This window comes from Leptosomus discolor, chromosome 3 (genome assembly GCF_034619465.1).
Source record: "Leptosomus discolor isolate bLepDis1 chromosome 3, bLepDis1.hap2, whole genome shotgun sequence".
Taxonomy (NCBI): domain Eukaryota; kingdom Metazoa; phylum Chordata; class Aves; order Leptosomiformes; family Leptosomidae; genus Leptosomus; species Leptosomus discolor.
Genome location: NC_141393.1, coordinates 66,359,533 through 66,376,967, shown reverse-complemented (window position 1 = coordinate 66,376,967; position 17,435 = coordinate 66,359,533). Strand labels below are relative to the sequence as shown.

The 17,435-nt window shown below is 41.2% G+C and overlaps 1 protein-coding gene across 1 annotated transcript in view; it reads left to right on the top strand.

Moving 5' to 3' along the window:
• The window catches only part of C3H1orf21 (chromosome 3 C1orf21 homolog), a 70,874-nt gene that overhangs the window by 10,589 nt on the left and 42,850 nt on the right, over positions 1–17,435 (top strand). Inside the window, exon 2 of the mRNA XM_086463039.1 lies at positions 16,643–16,737. Coding sequence (XP_086319165.1) covers positions 16,643–16,737 — 95 coding nt within the window. The remainder of the gene's footprint in view (positions 1–16,642; positions 16,738–17,435) is intronic.

The following is a 17,435-nucleotide window of genomic DNA, read 5'->3' as shown; positions in this document are numbered from 1 at the left end:
GGTATTAACATAGTTTTGTTCTGGGGAATGACCCTTCCCACAAGCCGTTAAGCTCCATGAAGAGTATAGTCAAACCTGAATACAAATGAAGTGCATAGGGTACGCATTTCAGAATTGCCTTAGTGTACTATAAATAGGGGCATACATCCGCCCTTTGGTATTTGCTAGAAAGAAGCAAGGATGTGTTTTTTGGCAGCCTTGGTGCTGAAGGAAATCCATTTCTTTTATGGTACAAACAACCTTTTTTTTTTCCTTAATCATTTAAAGACCCAATCCATGGTGTTCATTGCCTACCTGTAAATGCAAACAAGGAAAAATCATGGTAAAAATGTCACTGTACCTCACTTACTGCAGTGTTCCTTTTATCATTTTCCAAGTTTTGTATTACTCAGCCACAAAGTAAAAAAACAGAACAAAAACCAGCCAAAACAATCAAAAACCTCAAAGACTGAAATTTGGCCAGGAAATCCTCAGTCTCAGGAATAATTCTCTGATGCCCCAGGTAAGCTGCATGGATGCATACTCGTTTCAGCAACACAATGCTGTAATTTTATAGAGGGAATATCTACTGGTAGAAATACCTATTAAATACGAGGAGAACATACCTGACCAGTAAGTATTTGTGTACCCTTGCATACACAGCCAAAGATGCCTTTATGGGTTAGTTGCTGTGAAACTTTGGTTTCTTAAAAGCTACCAAAATGCTTCATTGTCCTATGTGCTCGGACTACAGTGAAACATCCGTTTGCTAATGTAGAAGACATTTGCTGTTACGGATACCAAAAAAAAAAAAATCCTGTAACCCAGTGGTCGCATGTTGTCCTGGTCTGAGGCCCAAGGCTGACGGTATTCCATCTTGAGCCTGCACCAAAAAAAATTGGAAAATTTGGAAATGTGAAGATTCCTGCCTCGTGGGCTTATAAAAAAATAAAGTCTGTCTTCTGCTGAGTGGGTGTAATCATGCCCTGCCAGGCACCTTTCTTCTTATCTGTATGGGGGGGGGCGCTCTGGCAAAAAGGATCAGGTTTAGGGTGCTCTTAAATTATATATTTCCTTTCTGCTCTTGTAATGAGAGCGCTGCAAGGGGCTGTTCAGGCAACGGAGAAATTGAGCACTTCGTGTTCTGCAATACTGGGAAACAGCACGAACTCACCTTTGTTTCGGGATTTATGGTTTCAGGAGTCATCTTGGTCTATTCAAAGGGAAAAAAGAGGGTGTAGGGTTTTTTTCAAGGACATCTCTTAAATTATATTAATGGCTGTATTTATTAAACTTACATACGTTTTATCCCCTGTATTTTGTTGTTAAGTATGTATCAAATTTCTAACTGTAGGAACTGGGGGCATCTTGAGATCTTTTTAGGCTGAAAATGCTTGTCTAGTATAACTGCTCTAAGCACACATTTCTTATTTTTATTTTTTTTTTTTTAGCTATTATTAAAAACTCCCTTTTCTCACACATTGATATTCTGCTTTCTTTTAAAAAGTGTTGCTCAGAGGGAAGGGGAGGCATGGAAAATCAGTAGCTTTTTAAAAATTTATTTTTCTTCTCTTTTCTACCCAGTCATCTCTTTGCGCTTCCAGCATATTCTAAATGTGCGTGTTCGTGTATTAAGTGCTTGGAGTGGCTTTGATGTGGTTGCAAGCCAGCAGGCAGCAAACAGGGATGAGTACTTCTAGTCTCATAAACAGGTTATGTTCGTGATAACAGCAGGGACAAGGGAGGAGATTGTTAATGGTATGAGATGGTGTGGAAGAGCACTGACTACATGGTGCAGAGAATTGGGAGTTAATTTGTGGCTTGACATGTGTGATGAGATGGAGATGTTAAACCAGACATCTCCTGTGACTGGACGAGGCTATGAGCCAAGCAGTCCCTTGCTGCCCAGTGTCGCTCTGGTTCCTGGAGTTTCTTAGGGTGTTTCCATCATTACTGTTGATTGCTTGAACAATACGTCTCCATGGACACCGTATGGGTGGTAGGTGCTTGCTTTCAGGGCTTTAGATAAAGCTCTTGCGACATGGATGCTACTCAGGGAAGTAGGCATATTTCAGAGATAACAGATTAACTCTGAACATTGTAACCAGAGTAAAATATTATCTGATAGGTTAATTTTGTAGTTCTTCGGCCTGTAAGTAATGTAATGTAATTAACTTTTGTATCTTTTGCATCTGGAAACGTGTGCTGTATTTTATAAATCAAGTTTTCATTAGTGTCCCCCCCTCCCTCCTTGGTTTACAGAAATAGTAGCAATGAGGAGATGTTTGTGCTCATCATGAATCTCCAGTACATTACTGGTCCTGGGTAATTATTCTGTCCCTTTCATAATGCAATTAATAAAAATAAAATAAATGTTGATTTACAAATATTCTTTGAGGTACATGACCAGTGAAAATCTGATAGACTAGTATTAATATAGAAGAAAGCTACTATGCCATAAAGGGTGTGAAAATGGATTTCAAGTCATATATTGCAGGGCAACAATCTTAAATTTAATAGTTGACTGATTGAGAATGGCATAGTTAAGTTAAGAGGAATCAGCTTTTTTATTGACAAGGAAACAGAAGATACCTTGTCATGTATTTGCAATAATAGGAAACGTGTAATTTTGGAATTTTGGGAGTGGAGTGGTAATGACTTTTTTTTCCAAGGGAACTCCTGGGGCAGATCTGTTCAGGAGAGGTTTTCGGTGTCTAGAGCAATTGGTTGAGATGTTAGCAGGCGTGTAAGGAGCAGGACCTCCATTGCTGTACAAGGGATGCTCACAGTGACGGTCAATTAGGTGGTTTTTTTCTGGAATCTGAATAGTCCCTGACAGGTCTTTGGTAAAATAATAAATGTTTTGCAGTAGAGTATGTAGACATCTGCTGGCTGGGGGAGAGTCAACAGAGACTGGGAGTTTCATTAATGAAGCTGAAAAACTGAAAAGAATTAAATATTTAGTGCTTGGTGTGTTTTTTTTTTTTTTTCTTTCTAAGGGAGAGTTTAAAAACAGAGTGGTAAAATGGAATTGAAGTAGCCTTTCTGACCTGGCCACTCTGTGCTCTCTAGATTGGCTGAGGTGACAACTTTTGGCTTGGTATCAAGGATTGGTTCCAGAATGCGGTGTGAACAGGCAAGAGGATGGCACCCACCTCTACTCCATGGCTGAGGAGGTCTTACCATCACTGCCTACAAGCTTGCTAGGTTTTTGCCACCTAGTTGGATCGTAGGAGGCATTTTAGCCCTTCTTGTGTTGTGGTTTATGTTATATTCACAGGTTTTCTCCCCAGCTGTTCCTCATCCTGTCTGTTATCTCTAAACAGGTGGCAGAAAAGAGGATTATCAGGAGTTGTCTGTGTGGATTCACCAAGGGTAAATTATGCTGACAAACCCGATAGCCTTCTATGATAGCATGACCGACTGGGTGGACAAGGGGAAAGCAGTGGATGTTGTCTACCTCGACTTTAGCAAAGCTTTTGATACTGTTTCCCACCACATCCTCATAGGTCAGCTTAGGAACTGTGGGATAGATGAGTGGAGAGTGAGGGGGATTGACAACTGGCTGCAGGACAGAGCTCAGAGGGTTGTGATCAGTGGTGCTGAATCTAGTTGGAGACCTGTAACTAGTGGTGTTCCCCAGGGGTCAGTACTGGATCCTGTCCTATTCAACGTATTCATCAATGACCTGGATGAAGGGGCAGGGTGCACCCTCAGCAAGTTTTCTGATGCTACGAGCCTGGGAGGAGTGGCTCATACGCCAGAAGGCTGTGCTGCCATTCAGCGAGACCTGGACAGGCTGGAGAGTTGGGCAGAGAGGAACCTAATGAGGTTCAATAAGGGCAAGTGTAGGGTCCTGCATTTGGGGAGGAACAACCCCATGCACCAGTACAGGTTTGGGGTCCACCTGCTGGAGAGGAGCTCTGTGGAGAAGGACCTGGGAGTTCTGGTGGACAGCGAGTTACCCATGAGCCAGCAATGTGCCCTTGTGGCCAGGAAGGCCAATGGTGTCCTGGGGTGCATGAAGAAGAGCATGGCCAGCAAGTCAAGAGAGGTTATTCTCCCCCTCTACGCTGCCCTGGTGAGGCCACATCTGGAGTACTGTGTCCAGTTCTGGGCTCCCCAGTACAAGAGGGACATGGAACTACTGAAGAAAGTCCAGCAGAGAGCTACTAAGATGATGAGGGGACTGGAGCATCTCTCCTATGAAGAAAGGCTGAGAGACCTGGGGCAATTTTGCCTGGAGAAGACTGAGAGGGGACCTTATCAATGCTTATAAATATCTAAAGGGTGAGTGTCAAGAGATTTGGGCCAGGCTCTTTTCCGTGATGCCCAGTGACAGGACAAGGGGCAGCGGGCACAAACTGGAGCACAGGAAGTTCAGCCACAAATGAGGAAAAACTTCTTTACTCTGATGGTGGCAGAGCACTGAAACAGGCTGCCCAGAGAGGTTGTGGAGTCTCCATCCCTGGAGATACTCAAAACCCGCTTGGATGCAGTCCTGCATAACCTGCTCTAGATGAACCTGCTTTAGCAGGGGGTTTGGACTAGACAATCTCCAGAGGTCCCTTCCAACCCCTGCCACTCTGTGATTCCACAACAAAGAGGTTTATGGCAGTGAAGCCAATTCTTTAAGCTTGGCTTTTGCAGTTTCTGAGTGGCAAAAAGTGTTTTCTTCAGGGCATGGTCACACAATTTTGTTTAAAAATAAGTTTGTGGCGTTTAAATGTAGTGATTGGAAGTGCTGAACTTCCATCTCCTTCAAGATGCAGGGAGGCCTGTGTGGGGCCGGTCCTGTGCTGCTCCCCTGTCATGGTGTGGGGATGCTGGAGCAGGATGGTGCAATATCAATCCAAAAACCTACCTGGTGGCTTCGTATGAACAGCAATATTTTCAAGGCACAGACTCTGTTTTCATCCTGTCTGTTCCTCTAATTAATCTCTCTGCTGCTTTTTTCCTTTCCTGCTTTCATTTCTCAATTTGATCTTTTTTAGTGAGCTAGTTAATTGCATTTACTGAGTATCCTTCCTGCTGAGCACCGTGGCTGTAATATCCTCCACCTGAGAAATGGTTTCCTTTGAACAACACGGCGTCTGGCTCAAAGTTATGTGTTAATTAAATGGAAAAAAAAAAAGGTTAAAAAAATGAGTGTGCGTACATATATATATGTGAGTTATATAGTTTGAGCAAGCAAAAATTTGAGTACTGAAAGATAGTTATGAGTGCACACCACCAGCACTGCTTTTTGGCTGCTTAATTACAGATGAGTGCAAAAGTCTTTTTAATTATATGATCACGTGGCTGTTTTGTCAATACCATCTTATGTATGGAGTTTCCTCAGATCTTAAATATGAATGGGTGTCTAAAAGATCTGGAGACTGTGTCATTAAAGACAGTACAAGCAAGGCAGAAAGTGCATGTTTAGCAGTAACTGGGTTTTAGGATGTTGAGGTTGTACTTTTAAGTCTTTTTCTAAGGTAATGAAATGGCCTCTGAGGTTGTGGTACATTTCCCCGTGCTAGAACCAGCTGCTGTCAGCGTTTACCTGGCCGGAGGGATTTGTTGGTGGAATTGGCCAGAGGGTCCCTGACCTTCTTGTCAGGGAGCCGTGAGGAAGCAGAGCAGCAGCAAAGCATTTGCCTGCCTTCATGAGGTCCAGGTGGGTTTAAGATTTCTGATCCACCCCCTACCACACACATGAGCCTCATTTGTCCCCAAAAATTGTTTTTCAAGTGGTTTTGGGTTCTCAGTGTCTTCCACTTGTTCATGAATCTTCCCTTACTTCTCTTCACATAAAGACATTTAACCCTGAGGAGCATGGAGGAAGTCAGGGCTAGCGCAGGAAACTCTATAGGTTGTACCCTGACCAGTGAACTGTCCTCCCCTCTCAGTTTGTAGTCAAGGGGGGGATGAGCTGTGTGCAAAGGAAGACAGTTGTGGAAGCTATGGTGACTTGTCTTTTTTTTTTTTCCACATCATGTCAATAGAGAGATTGCGTATGAAGCAGAAATCTTTATGGAAAAAATGCTTCCCATGAAACAACTCTATTGATTGCACATCAATATGTGTATGTATATATATATATTTTGTGTTTGTTTTGTTTACTGCCTGTAAAAGTACTCCTTTAACCTATCTACCACTAAGGTAGACCTAGCAGATATGCTGCAGTGGGCCTGTGGCCCTGGTGCTAGGTTAGTTAACATGATACTCCATGCATAAAGTGATAGAAAATGATGCGTACAACTGTAGTTTTCGCAATACTTAGACTATGTCACACTCTAAATGTAGAGTAGCCTTGGGAACTTTTTGTCCAAGAAGAAACCAAGTAATAGAATGAACAAAGTAATGACCTGCTTCATTCGGCAGCACATCTCCTGCATACAGCAGTGTGTCTCTACAAGTTGTGTTCCAAATTCGAAAATTAAACATGGAGAAAATAAGCAAGAGCTAAATTATGGCTTCGTCATCTGCCCCTTTGTTAGATAGGGGGAAAAGAAATCAGAAAACGTAAGATACATAAACCGAGGCACTTGATGAGCAGCAGCATTGCAGGCATTGGAATGGCACAATCTCCCACAGGCAGAAATCAGGCTGGGCATTTTGCAGGAGAGGACAGAGATACCCAGAGGATTGAGAGCTGCAAGCGGTTTGCAGCACTGGAAACTTCAGACAGCGTTAATGAAGGATGGGTTAATATAGTAATATGAGTGGGTTTTGTGCTTCTACAGCAGCAAAGATCAAGATGATGTCCATTAAAGTTAATGGAGCTGCGCTCCTGTCAAACCCATCAGCTCAGGGGAACTCTGTTGAAAGCTGTCATGGCTTGTGCCTGGAAGGGGGTAGTCTGATAAAGTAGAAGGGAATTTGCTAAATTTTTTCAAGTAAGCATCACCATTGACTTTTCCTAAAGCACTGGATGTGACATGGGGCTGTAGTAGGAACTGCTTGATAGCTTAGGAAAGAGCTACCCCATCTTGCCTAGCTTTAAGGCAAATGCCCTTCCAATACTGCAGAAGTCCTCCATGTAGTGTCTGGTTTTTGTTATACTAAACATCTTAGTGTCCTTTTTCCTTCAAAAATCCAACCCTGGCGGTCTCATCTGCCTTGTGCAGATGCAGTAATTAGCATTCCTTGGGCACATGTTAGGATCGTGTAGGAAGAAATAAAAATACGAGAGTGGTCTTTCCAGATGTGCTGCAATCTGTGTAGTACATTCAGATTTTTAAACAGCTTTTCTGTCAGATGATTTATATTTTGTTAGCAGAATTGGTGTGCTGTTTGTGCACCTGTTCATCTGGTGGTGTCCAGTGCCTCAGCGTCCAGCACTGGCTGTATTTTAGATTGGATTAAGGTAAGGTAACTTCATTTGGGAAATCTGAATGAGCATTTTCAGATAGTCTTTTGAGAAAAATGCGTTGGCTTGTTTCCTAAGCTGTTTTTTCTTATTAACATGTCCATGTTAGTAAAAACAGCATGATCCCTAGGATCTAGAATTGCCCATGAGTTGAAGGCTTTGAGCGTTGATGACAGAGGAAGCAACAGACTGCTGGTTGGAAATTTCACTCTTAACCCACATCCAGCTGGATCAGAAACCCACCCCTACAGCAGCAAATCTCAGCAATTAAGTCAGAATCAAAACAACTGTGTAGAATCAAAAGAACTGTGTAGATGCTGCTTTCTTTGAGTGCTTGAAGCTAGATCCAAGAAGATAACTTAGATATCCTCCATTTCCTAGTATTTAGGAGGAAAATCATTCGTTTACAGGATATTTGCAGCTTCTGTCTCTAATTGTTGACTTGTTTTTTTGATCTTTGACATAGCTTCTGCTGCTATCGAGGCAGCTGATACCCACATACAGTCACAGAGCTGAAATAGTCTGAGTAGCTCATCCCTCCTGTGCTCAAGAACAGGATGGATTTTAACGTGTGGTAGTTGAGGCTGATGACTCTTTAAATACCTCTGAAAAAGTGCAACTGCCCAAGCAATCTGATTCTAGTCCTTGACTGTCCTTACAGTTAATGATTTTTCCTAATGTCTAGCCTAGCTCTTTCTATAGTTAAGCCCGCTGCTGCTTGTGTCCTACCAGTGTAGCTGTGGAGCTCAGAGTGTTCCTTCTTTGCAATGGCACTGTAGATGATGTTTCCATGTTTTGTGTTTAGCATCTAAGTGGCTCACCTGCTGTTATATTTTTCAGTTAAATTGCATCAAAATCTCTTATGATTTTTAACAAATATTTTTAGAAAGAGCAATTCAGTCCTTTATCTAAATATAGCTTTTAGCTTTCAAGTCTTTGAGAGAGGAGAGCACATGAATCTTTGATCTGTGGCATTCCTTGTGATCACAGCAGTAGGAGTACTTTCCGCACTTGGCAGAAATAAGTATGGTACAGAGAAATTTGTTAGACAAAAAGTTCATGTTTTACAGAACAGACATGTGTTTTATTATGGATGAAGGATAAATCTTGGCATGTCCTTTGATAGAAAGGCAGGAGATACTAAAGAAAAATATGAAGCACAGGATAATGAAGGTGTGGTTAGAAACTTTCTTCTTGGTAGTGTGACTGAAGTACCACTTCTCTCCTGTCTGATACTTGATACATCACTAAAAATAGAGGCTCTCCCATCGTCCCTGTTGATGACAGCAGAGCCAATTCTGTTCGTCCTTAGATGTCTGAAATGGGAATGCAATGTAAATCAGCATTTTATTTTTTTATCTTTTATTTTTTTAGACTGGACATTTAACAAAAGATTTATCCAAAAGTCACAGTGAGTCCAGATATGTTTGGTGGAGTTATGCTTTTTTGGGGTGGTTTGGTTTTGGGGGGTTTGGGGGTTTTTTTGTTTGTTTTTTAACTGAGCCAGAAATACCATCATTACCGATGTTGCTGTAGTAATGGCACTTCTGACAGTGTCTGGAAGTGCTGAAGAGATTTTTCTCATAGGAACAACCACAGTTTTCTCCCCCTGCCAGTAATTGTTTCAATATTATAAGTTGATATGCTCATTTATCACTGAAATCATTATTAATGAGTGCTGTTTTTCTTTGTCACATTGCCATGGCAACCGGGTGACATGTTTGAGTAGAATTATCTGTTTCCAGATGGAGATCTTCATTCATAAGATTTGCATACTGAGAATTTTTGCAGCATATTCAACTTAAAAATTCTTCCTCACTTGCCCTTCCAAAGAGTTCCGTGCTAGAGGCGTTACTGCTTTCTGGCTTATATCTTATGTTGGATTTTGTGGTGGTTATGCTCAACAATATTTCTGTCTTTTATTTGTGGTTCATTTGTGTTGTTTTGATTCAATAGGGCTGCATTTCTTCAACTCAGTATTTGCTGTGGCAGTCCTGTAAACCCATTGCTCCCCCAGATGAGTTGTGGAAATCTTTTACATAATTTTTATTTAATATACCACACAATGGAAGACAGTACTCAGTTTTTACTCTTACACGTGAAAGGAGCGTAAAGATGTATTTCTCTTTACATGTGATATCTCACTCTGAGTGATAGTATACTAAAATTTTTATCATATTCACTACACGATTTTTGGTTTTACACAGGAAAGAAGTATAAAGATATTTCACTTTTGGTTTTGATGTAAAACTGTATTTAGGAAAAAGAAAAAGGGTATTACTTTTCAGCAAGATAGAGCAAGGTAAATATGCATAGAATACTGTATCATTTCCTTTATCATGAACTTCTTACAGTTTTAAAGGTCTTGTTGTCAGGTTTAATTAGGTCCTGCTTGATCTCAGTCAACATTTCAGGATTTCTCTGGGTTTGTTTCTGATCGCTCAGACCAAAGTATCTCAAAATGTTGTATTTACTTTAGTAGAAATCAGAAGGCAAAAATCAAAAGGTGAATGTAGCATCTTTATTCCTTCAATTCCAGGTGCACTCTTACCTTATCAAGCAAAACCTGGGTAGCAGTTTTTTTGCAAGTACCTAAAGGTGTTACCTTTAGGGAAGGCATCAAAGGCCCATTGCTCCAACCTGTCTTTAATCTAATTTTCCTATTCACTTAAAGCCATTAATGACCATACACCCTATGATGTACTTTGAGGTCTGTCTGTTGCTTAAACATCCATTCTTTTGCGTTTGCAGTGCTTTCATCCTGACAGTGTCTTTAGAACAAGAACAACCTAATAAATAGCTCAGAATTTGTTGTTTCTGAATACCTTATCTTATATATATATCATGTCTATAGAAGATAAATATTATGTTCATCTAGTCAAAAAAGCCTATATATAGTTGGGTCCTCCCAGTAATAACATAATATAGTGCAAGACCTGTCTTCTGCAAATGATTATTTGAATTTAATTGCTGTATTTGTTGTATTTAAAATAATGAACGTTGTCTTATCTGTGAAGAGTAAGGGGTTACTCACTAGATTTGGATCTTCTCTGTTATACCAACCAGCAGTTCCTCCCTAGTTAAGCTGCTCACTACCACCTTCTCCTCCTTTGTACCCTTTGGTTGCCCTTTTGGCTGACCGCTCATTGCAGTCAGCAGTCGTTACTGAGAACATGATAAATATGGACTGGTCCCATTGCTTTCAGGAGTTGTTCTGCATTTTTCATGTCAGGTCGCTACTTGAACAGACTTGTGATGGGCCCATAAAAATGAAGAGATTTTACAGCTTAGCTTCATCCAGGGAAAAAAAAAAAGGAAGTTCAACATGAATGTGAAGGGTAAAATTTGTGTCATTGAGTACTGTAAATGCTAGAGGGAGACCTGGAGCAAAGTTTAGTTTTTCTCCTCAGATAGCGGGGAGATTGCAGGTATCAACATTTATCAATATCAGCATTTTAGCTGTGATTCAGGTAGTTGCTCGTACTTAAGCAGCCTAGTTGAATGGCTATTGAAATTACTTAGAGGTGGGGTTTTTCCTCAATGCTTTGGCTACTTCAGAAAGTGGATGTTTCCAGGTATGCCTTGTTCTACCTGGGAAGCTGTAGGGCTTGTAGTCAGCTGGATACTGCTCCTTTTTGTTTCTGTGGCAGTATAATTACTTAGCCGGGTGTCTTTTTCCCACTTCTGAAGTGGAATCATATCTATTTATACCTAACCTCCAGCAAGTGACTACTCCAATATAAACTAATGTTGCAAATATATTGTATTTCTGCTCCCTATTTTAAGGAAAATTCTTTGCCTGTGATAGGAAATTACAAGAGCTTATGTGTAATAGTGTTACTTCAAATTTAACGTTGCTGATGCACTCCCTTAATCTCTGTGTGTATCTGATAAAACAGTCGTTCATGGCTCAGTCCTCTCTTCTGCACCCATTAACTGAAATTAGGTTGATCACTTGCTTTCCACAGGCCAGCGCTGTGTTTGCCTGTTTGTCTGATATTGGTACATACACCGCTTGCTCAAAACACATGGGTTTGATGGAGTTGATAGTTGCTTGGCACTCCTGTATGTTAAACATTTATTTAGGCACTGAAGCCTGAGTGGTTGCTACTCATCCTGCTTCTTCCTTAGTGTGCCTCATCCCCAAGAGGTAGTGTCTTGGCCTTTAAGGCAGGTCATCACCTTTAGATTGTGTCAAATTTACATTGCTTTTTGAGATACAACACTTGTCATGCCCAAACACATACCATATAATACAGCCAAGACATGTTAATTTTGTAAGACACTTTCTATTAAAAGAGGGATTCTGCTAACATCTGTGGAAGCAGGTGTCTTCTACTTTGACCTCCTGAATTTCTTTCATGTGTATTTTCCAAAGGAGAAGGTGGGTTTCTCTAAAGTAAGACTTGCTAGTTGGCATGGTGTATTCAACTTATCCCATAAAAGTAATGGAAAATGACAAGTTTACTTTTGGAAACTTCCTTGCTGCTGCATGTCTCAGGCATGAATGGTCCAGGCATCTGCACTTCTGCAGTTCGTAGGGTGGAGGGAGGAGTAACATCGACTGTGCTATGCTGCACAGATAATTAAATAGCTACTGTATTCATATGTAAAGTGTTGAGGGGTAGCATATTTACTAACACTGTTGTAAATATCTGTGGAAATTACACAAGAAATCTGTGCGAGTTCTTTGCCACCATTTCAGGATCACTTGATGCATCTGGCAAACAATGCAGCATTTGAAGGATCTGTGTCCATGTTCAACGTGAATTCTAAATTATGGTTTTGAGAACTATTGCTGATGATGATGTCTGAAAAGACTCATGTGGAGCTGAAATTGGAAAAGAAGCGTAGCCTAGAAATTTACACAGCCATGGAGAGTGGAAACAGGCTGCCAGGGCAGCTCAAGTATACCTTAAATATCCTGTGTCCATGTCATAATCCTTACCCTCACCTGGCCTGACTCTGTCCACAGGTTCTCTAACATCAGTTCTCTTTGTGAATCCTACACAATTCAGGGAGATCTCCACTGAAATTAATAACAAGAGGAGGTCTAAAGAAAACATTGGACCAATACTGGTTGAAGATGGTCATCTGACTAAAAGGGATGAAGAAAAAGCAGAGTCATTCAATGCTTTTTTTTTTCCTCAGTCTTTAACAATACTGATAAACCTTGGGCTGCCCAGTCCCCAGAGTCGGAGGACCATGACTGCAGAAACAATGACTTTCCATTTGTGGACACTGAAATTGTAAGGGACCAGCTGTATCAGCTGCGTGTTCACAATCCCTGGGGCCTGATGGGATTCACCCCAGAGTACTGAAGGGGCTAGTGGATGTTATGGCAGGACCCCTCTCGATCATCTGCCCAAGGACTTGGGAGTCTGGGGAGGTCCCTGCTGACTGGAAGCTGGCCAATGTTATTCCATCTACAAAAGGGGCGTGAGGGAAGATACAGGGAAATACAGACCTGTTAGTGTAACCTCAGTCCCTGGAAAAGTTATGAAGAAGATTATATAGGGTACTGTTGAAAGGCATTTAAAGAATAATGCAGTCATCACGCACAGTCGGTATGGTTTCACGAAAGGAAAGTCCTGTTTGACTAATTTAATATCCTTCTATGATAAGGTCACCCACCCAGTGGATGAAGGAAAGGCAGTGGATGTAGTTTTTCTGGATTTTAGTAAGGCTTTTGGTGCTGTTCCTCACAGCACCTTTGGACAAGTTGTCCAGCTGTGGGATGAGCGGGTTCATGGCGTGCTGGGTGATGAATTGGCTGAAGGGCAGAGCTCAAGAGTTGTAGTGAAAGGGACTACATCTGGCTGGCACCTGGTCACCGATGGTGTTCCTCAGGGCTCAATTCTAGGGCCAGTGCTGTTCAGTATGCTTATCAACCATCTGGATGCAGGAGTTGAATGCCCCGTTAGCATGTTTGCTGATGATGCCAAAGTGGGAGATGCTGTTTGAGTCTCTTGAGGGACAGGAGGCCTTGCAGAGGGATCTAGATAGATTGGAGCATTGGGCTCTGATTAATGGGATGAAATTTAACAAGTCTACGTGCTGGATTTTGCACCTGGGATGGAGTAATGTGGGCACAGGTATAGACTGGGAGAGGAGTGGCTGGAGATGAGTCCTGCAGAAAGAGATCTGGGGGTGCTGGTTGGCAGAAGGCTCAATAGGAGTCAGCAGTGTGCCCTGGCAGCCCAGAGGGCAAACTGCGTCCTGGGGTGCATCAAACACAGCATGACCAGCCAGTTGAGAGAGGGGATTATCCTGCTGTATTCAGCGTTGGTGCGGCCTCACCTGGAGTACTGTGTGCAGTTCCGGGCCCCACCATTTTCGAAGGATGCGAAGGTCCTTGAATGTGTGCAGAGGAGGGCAACAAAGCTGGTGAAAGGGCTGGAAGGAATGTCCTGTGAGGAGCGGCTAAGGACTCTGGGCTTGTGTAGTTTGGAGAGAAGGAGGCTGAGGGGTGACCTCATTGCTCTCTACAGCTTCCTGAGGAGGGAACATGGAGAGGGAGGTGCTGACCTCTTCTCCCTGGGATCCAGTGACAGGATGCATGGGAATGGTTCAAAGCTGCACCAAGGAGGTTTAGACTGGATGTTAGGAAACATTTCTTCACCGAAAGGGTCTCCAAATCCTGGTACAGGCTTCCTAGAGAGGTCGTCGATGTCTCGAGCCTGTCAGTGTTTAGGAGGCATTTGGCCAACGCCCTTAGTAACATGCTTTAACTTTCGGTCAGCCCTGAAGTGGTCAGGCAGTTGGACTAGATGATCGTTGTAGGTCCCTTCCAACTGAACTATTCTATTCAGCTGATAAAAGCAGCACTAATTTGTAAGTAGTAATAGTGCAATAATTATAAGAGTGTTGTCATGATTGCGATTATGAATATTGGGAAGCCAGGTACCTGCGAATCCTCAGCTCAGACACCCAAACAGCGATGCCTGGCAGCAGTCTCTTACAATCAGTTAGAAGAAATACAGAATTAAGTTTCCAACAAAAACCTTCCTTCCCATCTTGCCTTGATCCTATCAAACTGTATCGAAATTTCATATATAAATCTGATTATACTGATTATCAGTCATGGGCTCATCAGTGCCCTGGTCCACTTGCTACAAGACACGAAGTCTTCAAGGAAGCATCCCTTACATACAGTCTGCATAGGATGGACTGCTGCCCGGGTGTGCACTTGGTGTTCCATCACAATTAATCTCTTGGAATAAGCAGGAGACATGTTTCAGAGGTTATTTTTGCCACTGAACATCAGGACCTCCATACTTTACGTGCTTTTTTTACAAGGCTGGGTTGAGCATGCCTCTCTCTTTTAGTTAATGTGGGCTAGTTGCAGGTTGTGCGAACTTCCTTTGTGCTATTTTCTCTTTCTTATCTGTTTTCCTGTTCAAATCTGTACATGCCTTTGTGCGAGTTTTATGTTTTTTCTGCATGTGGGTTTTATTGCTAATCACAACAGAGATTATTGAAGCAGTGAGAAAAATGTAAGTTAGATATTACAATCAATCAAGTACTTCTAATTCCCAGGCTTTATTGTGTTCTGCCTTTTTGGTTTTATGAATTGTCATCTCTACACTAGCCAAACTGCATTTTAAAAAAGAAAAAAATTCAGAGTTGTTGTTCATATTTACTGATCTAATAACATTGTCTTAAGTTCTTCCATCTGTTTTGAGACTCTGCATCTGAGATACTGCTATTTGATAAATTCACAGTTTTATTTAAACTCTATAATAAAAAAGTGCATATAGATACAGACTAGGCCAAATGCAAAATCATGTTGCATTTTTTTAAAAAAGGATTGTTTTTCAAAGTTAGGCTTATTTGATTTATACACTCAGTGGTTAACAGTTTCCTGAAAACAGGCTTCCTTCTAAATAATTTTGATTTTGTTTTGCTTTTTTTTTTTAACAATAGAGTAACCCAGAAAAATCAATTTCTGTTTTGTTTTTCACTTAGAGTGTGAGATAAATTCCTTGAAAACCCAAAGGAAAATAATAAAGTCTGTGTGGTTTCTTTTAGTTTGCCCAGTTTTTGCCTTTTATTCCCAGTGTATTGTGTCTTATTTTAATTTTATGTTAACATTTTCAACTTCTGTGAGGTGAAGTTTTTCTTCTGCATTATATGTCCTGGATGGAGGAGTGTGGGTGCAAAACTCTGGGTGTTTTTCCAATAGTTTCATGTGCTACAAAGATGACCAGAGCAAAAAGCTGTAATAGGGGCTGAGAAAGGGCAGTGTTGGTACTGCAAGCACTGTGTTCCCCAGCTAGAAAGAATCAACAAATCCCTTCTTGCCCTACCAAAAGAAAAAAACCCTTTATTCCAGTTTCGGTGAGGCTGTTTACTGTGAGATATGTATGTTAGATAATGTTTCTGTACTGGCACTAGAGCTGGGAATTTATCATTTGAAGAGCTGAAACACCTAGCTGAAAAATATTAAGGGCAAACCAGGAATCCTACTTTTCTTATTACTTATTTTCACACTGGCTGTCCATCTGGGTAACATGCATGTGTAGGAAAAATTGGGGAGGGGTGGGGGGGATGCGCAGTGGGGAGAGGAGTATGGTCAGCATGGGGCTTTTTCTCCAGAAATCATTACGTGAGTCTGTGTTGTGTTGTACCTCTTACTTTAGCTTGGTTAAAACAGTGCAGGAAAAACAAAACTAAAAAAAAAACCAACCCCCAAACCAAACCAACCAACCAACCAAAAACCCACCCAAAAACGCCACAACAACAAAAAAAACCCAAATACCAAAAACCCAATGGTTTTTGGTGCCCCCCCCCCCCCCCCCCCCCCGCTATTAACTTAAATAGTCTCCATCAGCATTGCTTTTGAAAAGAGGTTTTCTCAATACAAGGAACATCCGTGAACAGACTCTTCTCTGTAGTAACTACTGTACATTGCATGTTTGCCCACTGATAATAAAAATCCAGGGAGGATGCAGGAGCAAAAAACTTGTTTGTATTAAACATGTTATACAGAAAATTAGGAATTTAGGGGAGACTATGTACGAAACATCCCCTGTTCGTGGTGCCATGGCTACACTGGATCAGAGCTACTAAATGATTTCTGGGAGCCAGAACTGGAAATTCTTACTGAAGCTTCAGTCAGGAAAAACTTCCTTGGTGTCAGTCACATTTAAGCCTTTGAAATAATATACATGTAATTTTTAGTTGCTTTGCTTAATTAGGGTCTTTTCTAGTCAGCTGCTTTGGTTTTAGTTTGTTTTTTTCCCAGCTGCTGAACTTCACTGGTTCAAATTTTTTTTTCTTTTTTTTTTTTTTTTTCTTGGTGCTCAGATGAGTATAGGATCAAACCAGTGGAAGAGGTCAAATACATGAAAAATGGGGGAGAAGATGATCAGAAAATAGCAGCCAGGAACCAAGAAAACTTGGTAAGGATTGAACTTATCACTTCTCTAATGAAATAACGTGGCTCTGCGTTTGTAATGAAATATGCAATGTGCAGAACATTCAAACTACAGCTTACAGCAAGAGGATTTTCTCAAAATGTCATAACTCTCTGCAAAGCTTGCATAGAAGGTGCAAAATATGACTTTTTCCTGCTTGTCTTTCTGAATTAGGCTTTACTTGATCTTAGAGCAAGTGCTTCCATGATTATACTCGCTCACCTCCTTTGCAGATCCAAATATACGCACTTTGAAATGTGTGTGTCTATATTACAAACGAGTTGGTAGTAAAACAGCAGCGCACTGCCATTAAGAAAATGACCTACTTATGTAGATACTATTTGCTTTGTGCTTCCTAGTTTTACATATTTTAAAATTCCCAGGGAAGGCAGTTCGGAATAGAAAAAACAATATATTCATAACAGAGCATTCACAAGAATCATTTTGTGTGTGTTTCTTTTTCCCTGATTTGAGCATCTTGCCGGTTCATAGTTCTACTTACAGGAAGAAAATCTCAGGTGAACTCATAGTACTGCTTGAAATAAGTAGGGTGCTGTTGAAGCAGCTTAAAAATCACAGTTGAGTCACTTCTGGCATTTCTGAGAAGCCATCTCTTCTAAAGCTGAAGGAATGTGGATTCTGTAATTGGTTGACTGGGGCTTTGCCCAGTTTAAATTTTTTAA